Source organism: Orycteropus afer, unplaced genomic scaffold, assembly GCF_000298275.1.
Source record: "Orycteropus afer afer isolate SDZICR_OR568_19922 unplaced genomic scaffold, OryAfe1.0 scaffold00358, whole genome shotgun sequence".
Lineage (NCBI taxonomy): Eukaryota > Metazoa > Chordata > Mammalia > Tubulidentata > Orycteropodidae > Orycteropus > Orycteropus afer.
The window spans coordinates 3,013,184-3,019,518 of NW_006921945.1; the positions used below are offsets into that span (position 1 = coordinate 3,013,184).

The following is a 6,335-nucleotide window of genomic DNA, read 5'->3' on the forward strand; positions in this document are numbered from 1 at the left end:
ACTTGCTCTAGGCCTCTGTCCCAGTTCTAGTGGCTCCAAGCATTCCTTGGCTTGCAGCTGTGACGTCACGTGGTATCCTTCCTCTGTTCCCTTTCTCTGTCTCTTCTTCTATAAGGACACCAGTCATAGAGAGTAGACACAACTTCCTCTAGTATGACCCTACGTCACCCTAGCTGATAACCCTTCAAAGACCTCTTTCTGAACAGGGCCATGTTTACATGTATAGGGTTAGAATTTCATCATCTTTTTTTTTTGGGGGGGGGTTACAATTCAGTCCCTAGGAGGGCACAGCCAAGAGAAGACCTGGCGTTGGCCTGGATGTAAGTGCCCTCCAGCTCTTCGGCCCTGGTGGGCCCCAGCCAATTCCTAACCTCGCCTCCAGGGTGAGCCCCCGGCGGTGTGCTGCCTCGGCCCATAGAGCTGGTGACTGCAGTCTCCCTCCTCACGTCAGGACCTCCTCTCTGCTGCTCCTCTGTAGGCCGTCAGCCGCAGTTCCATCCCTGAACTGCCCTTTGCTAGTTCTGGGCGCTGCTAGCGCACATTGGCCCAGCTGAGGCTTAGCCTGAGGATCGGATGTGCTACGATTGTGTTCTTCCTCATGAAACTAATGCACTTGTGCTTGGCTTGAATCGCAGTGCTGGCCCGAAGAGCCGTGCAGGAGTACATCATCATGGCCATCAAAGAAGTGCTGCGCGTCCACTTCAACCGGGCCGTGGAGCTGAAGGTGAGCCCCCTGCACGAGAGTCTTCATCTAGTGAGTCCTCGCAGCACGGGAGTCTTGTCTAATGTGCAGGGGGCTGGGGCGTGAAGGCCCGGGCTGCATGCAGATTAAACGAGAATAGCACTGAATAGCATCGAGTCATCCTCTCGCGCCTTTACCTCTGTTCTCCTGGTCAACAGCTGCTCATCCCTTCCCTGCTCAAACCTCACTTCATCCGGGAAGCCTTGCCCAACCTGGTGAGGTCAGGCTTAGTCCACCAGTCATGGTGGATTGAAAGAGTTGGAACACAAAATGACTGGTCTCAGACCAAAGAGCCGGAGTGGTGCAAGTGGTCTGCTCTTGGCTACTGACCTCAAGGTCTGTGGTTCGAACCCACTCAGCGGTTCCACAGAAGAAAGTCGTGGCAATCTGCTTTTGTAAAGATGACAGCCCAGACCCTAGGGAGCAGTCGCTCTAACACCTGAGCTTGGAATCCATTCCGTCCACTCCCGAGCAATCGTAGTTTCTTTTTGTCAGTCTAAGACCAGAGGCAGCAGAGTACAGGGTGAGGATTTTGCTCCCCTTGATTCACGTAAAGGGGTTAGTGGTTAAATTAGATTTAAAAGTAAGTACCGTATTTTTACACAATAATGCGCATTATTCTACAGCTCTTTTACTTCATGTCATCATTTCTGTGTGTTACTTGTGTGGGTGCGTTATTTATGCAGGCACATATTTTGTGAAAAATACGGTACTTATGTATTTTTCTGTATGTTCAGTGAGATAGAGGTTGGTTTCCAGGTCTTGTATACTGGACCCCTTGCTAGTGCTGCCTCTACCCTGGTGAGCTCAGGAAAGCCACACTGCAGGCCTGCGCTGTCCCCCACGAGAGCCACCATGAGACCCGTGGGGCCACTGAGCAGGTGAAATGTGGCCATCCAAATGGCAGGTGCTCTGACTTTGAAATACATATCGGCTTTTAAAGACTTAGTACAAGAGAAGGAATATAAATCGTCTTATTAACTCTTCTGCGCTGATCACACATTGAAGTGATGTCTCAAGTCAAGTAAAATACATTTAAGGTTAACCTCACCTGTTTCTTTCTACGTTTTTTAGCGTGGCTCCTAGAAACCTTAAAACTGCTCGTGTGGCTCCCATTCTGTCTGTGTTGGACAGAGCCAGTCGATAGCAGAGTGTGTCCTTCTATTTGGTTTAAGGGAAACAACAACAACAAAAAACCCGAACTCGCTGCCATCAGTCAGTTGTGACTCATAGTGACCCCATAGGGTTTCCACGGCTGTGAATCTTTACGGAAGCAGACTGCCTCATCGTCTCCCGTGGAGCGGCTGGTGGGCTCGAACCACTGACCTTTTGGTTAGCAGCTTAACCACTGCACCACCAGCGTTCCATTAAGTGTAGCAAGCTTCTTGACTTCTGCATAACTCAGTGTGAGTAACAGCCTGTTCGGTTCCTGTCATCGGGTCTTCTTTGTCACTGCCTGTGGTGGTGTACTTTAGTGCTTTTGAGAAGCGTGGCAGATGTAGGAAAAGGATAGCCAAAGGGAAATTAGAAATCGGGGTTGTCCCTGAAGCACTGCCTGTCCGTTTAAATGACTGGCCAGTTTTAGTTCATTTCACCCAGCACGTCTTTTAAGTTTGAAGCATGGTCGTCCAGACTCGGGGGTGATTATCTGCTTTGTATTTCCTCTCTCAGGTCTATGAGCTAGCCCCTGACTTCACTTTCCTGGTGACATCCAGCCCTTTCATCTACACGGCAATATCGGTCATAAATGTGCTCATCAGTAGTAAGCTTGTGCGTGACCAGACTCCTCTGATCCTCTCTGTGAGACCTTCCTTCTTTGTGCCCGATTCCAGGTTCCAAGTCCAAACAGGTGAGAAAACACAGTTGCATTGATGGGTAAATAGAATTTTATTATTGTTATTTTTGTAATAGATTTAGGAACTTCTGTGGGATTTTAGAAAAAGTCTATTTAACCTTTAAAAAGCTTCGTGATTATGGAAAATAACAGATACAGAAGCGCACAGAGCAGTGTGGTGAGACCCCATGTACCCATCACTGGCTTCACCAATTACGGACTGACAGCCAATCTCGTCTTACCCACATGCCCGCCTGCTTCCCTCCTCCCATAGGACTTTGAAGCAGATCTCAGGCAGCGTGTTTCGTCTGTAAATATTTCAGCCAGTGCCTCTGAAAGGTATGTTGGTGGTGTTGTTGGGTGCCATCGAGTCAGCCCCGACTCACAGTGACCCCGTCTTCTGCAGAAGGAGGCACTGCCCGGTCCTGTGCCAGTCAGTCCCTGCTGTACCTGAGTCCATCATGGCAGCCACTGTGTCAATCCATCTCCTTGAGGGCCCTCCCCTTTTTCGCTGACCCTCCACTTTACCAAGCACGATATCCTTCTCCAAGGAATGGTCCTTTCTGACAACACGACCAAAGTAGATGAGATGAAGTCTGAGACAATTAAATGATATACTTATGTGTACATATATGTATATATAATGTGTGTATGAGGATGTGTGTGTTTATACACATGCACACATATACATACTTATAAATACGTTACCTGTATGTAGATATATATATAGATGTGTATGTTTACACATGTACACACATACATACATATTTATCTACAATATCATTGTCACACTCCCTAATATAAACTATTATTCCTTAATCTATTTAAATTTTTATTATGGATATTTTCAAACATGTATGAAAGCAGAGAAAATAATATATTAAGCCTACATACGCTCATGACTAAACTTGAAAAGCTATCAACCTCTTACTGATTTTATTTCCTCTACCCACAATAAGCTTTCTTCAGGGAGCTAGAGTGTGTCACAGCACCACTAGGAATCAAAGTCAACTCAGTGGCACCTAACAACAACAAAGGGTGTCCTAAAGCAAATCCCAGACATCGTGTCATTTCTCCTACCAGTACTCAATCCATTGCTAACTGACATGCGTTTGTTTTTTATATCAGGATCTACATAGTACCATCACATCTTGTGGAGTTGAGAGCAATTCTTTATATCGGCTGATTTCCTTGGCTGCCTTATATAAATTTCCCTAAATGGAAAAAAAAACCCATTAAGTTGTTTTGCATGTATTGTTTTTCATTGTTATGTCACCAAGTCTCTTGGGAAAACTGTACAGTCTGTGTTTGGCTGGTGGCTTCCCCGTGGTCCTCTGTCCCCTGAAGTTCTCGGACAATGATGGTTGGAGCCTCGGCCGCACTGGCCAGTGAGGTGTCCACCAGCCATGTGTCTCTCTTTAACTTTAAAATTAATTGAAAGTAAATAAAATTTAAAATACAGTCCCACAGTCACCTTGGCCATATTTCAGGTGCTCAGTATCCACCTGTGACTGGTGGCTCCCAGGCGGGACATGTAGATGTGACCACCTGTGACTGGTGACTCCCAGGCTGGACGTGTTGATTCAGAACATTTTCTTCATTGCAGGGGGTTCTACTCAGCCGCCCGGAGCAGCGGCTTGACGAGCAGTTTCAGCTTCTGTTTGCTTGCTTTTGCAAGCACCCTTTTGTGGGTGTTTCTCTGAACTTTGTCAGGAGGCATGCAAGTCTGGTTGTCCCCCTGGGACAGAGGCTAGGGAGACAATCTGAGGCTGTCCCTCCTTTCCAGTTTCCTGTTAGTGCTCAGCCTGTAGGCTTAGCGTCCACTGACGATCGCTAGTTACGACATTCTTTCAGGGAGCCTTGGTGGTGCGGTGCTTAAGCACTTGGCTGCTAACTCACAGTTGCCCGTTCAAACCCAGAAAGGTTAGCGGTTTGAATCCACCCAGTGGCTCTGAGGCAGAAAGAGCTGGTGATCTGCTCCCACAAAGGTCACAACGTAGAAAACCCTGTGGGCAGTTGTGTTCTGTCACGTGGGGTCACTGTGAGTCAGAAGCAACGCTCGCCCCTAACACCAACACCGTCATTCTGTCTGCATCTGTTAGCTGACGTTCTCTTGTAGCAAATCAATCCCAGTTCATCCAGGAGGGCTGGATGACGCTTTCCTTTTACATCAGATTTCAAGTAAGGAATTGTGTCTCACAGCCTCCAATGGTGACTGGTCAATTCTTTTTCCTCTTTTTAAGTTTTCTTGTGGTAAAATACATACAATAAAAAGTTTGCCAATTTAACCATTTTTTACATAATTTACTGATGTTAATTACAGTCCCTGTGCTATCCTACCATTACTAATATCCATTTCTAAAACTTTTCATCACCCCAACCAGAGACTTGATATCCTTAAGCAGTAACTCCAGGTCCCCAGCCCCTAATGATTTCTTAATGCCATTATGAACTAATGACTTTATATATATTTGTAATGTTTCACTAGCTGCATCCTTTGATGCTCAAATTGTTATCTGGGGAATTTTTAAGTTCTGAGATCATTGGGGCACCTTCCTTGCGTAGAGTTCCTGGGTGGTGCAGACAGTCAACGTGCTCGGCTGCTCCCTGGCGGGTGGGAGGTTCGAGTCCACCCAGTGGTACCCGGGAGAAGGCCGGTCACAGTCCTTGGAAACCCTGTGAGGCCTAGTTCTTCTGACACACACGGGGCGCCATGGGGCAGGTCAGCAGGAAGGGGACTGGTTTTCACACTGTATACATAGACTCCCTGATTTAAAATTGGCCTCCTACAGTCACACAGTGCGATACACATAAGGGCTTCCCACATTCACATGGTACGACACATGTAAGGGCTTCCCGCATTCACATGGTACGACACATGTAAGGGCTTCCCGCATTCACACAGTACAACATGTGTAAGGGCTTCCCACATTCCCACAGCACGACACGTGTGAAGGCTTCCTGCATTCCCACAGTGTGAACACATGTAAGGGCTTCCCATATTCACACAGTGCCATACGTGTACCTCCGATGTCATGTCACAGAATTCCCTAGTGTCGGTGAACTGGTCGAGTCAGTGCTATTTTCCCTTGATAGTAAGGAAACGCCCGTTCATGGGACTCTCCTTCTTTTCAGTACTTCAGTTCGTGCCTCAGAGCGTGGACACCGGCTTCTGCAACTTCACCCAGCGCATCGAGAAGGGCCTGCTGATCGCGCTCTCAGAAGTGAGGCAGCACCACCTGGGCACCTATAACCTCACGGTGCAGGTGAGAACGTCCCCGAGTGTGGAGCAGAGGCTTCACCCTTTAAGAGGAAGGTGTCCTATCGTCTTTCACCTAGGACCCACTTCAACCAAAACCCACAGCCATCGAGTGGGGACCCTGTCGGAGAGAGTGGAACTGCCCCACAGGGTGTCCAAGGCTGTCAGTCTTCACAGAAGCAAAGCCCAAACCACACCCACTGTCATGGAGTCCATTCTGACCCACAGCGCCCCTAGAGGATAGAGTGGAACTGCACACAGGGTCTCCAAGGCTGTCGATCTTCACAGAAGCAAAGCCCAAACCACACCCACTGCCGTGGAGTCTATTCCAACCCACAGCGCCCCTAGAGGACAGAGTGGAACTGCCCACAGGGTCTGCAAGGCTGTCAATCTTCACAGAAGCAAAGTCCAAACCACACCCACTGCCATGGAGTCCATTCTGACCCACAGCGCCCCTAGAGGACAGAGTGGAACTGCCCACAGGGTCTCCAAGGCTGTCA

The 6,335-nt window shown here is 48.1% G+C and overlaps 1 protein-coding gene across 1 annotated transcript in view; it reads left to right on the top strand.

The window, feature by feature from the left end:
* The window catches only part of KIAA1549 (KIAA1549 ortholog), a 97,129-nt gene that overhangs the window by 8,953 nt on the left and 81,841 nt on the right, over nucleotides 1-6,335 (top strand). Inside the window, exons 3-5 of the mRNA XM_042782529.1 lie at nucleotides 636-724; nucleotides 2,414-2,591; nucleotides 5,712-5,842. Of these exons, the coding sequence (XP_042638463.1) occupies nucleotides 636-724; nucleotides 2,414-2,591; nucleotides 5,712-5,842 (398 nt within the window). The remainder of the gene's footprint in view (nucleotides 1-635; nucleotides 725-2,413; nucleotides 2,592-5,711; nucleotides 5,843-6,335) is intronic.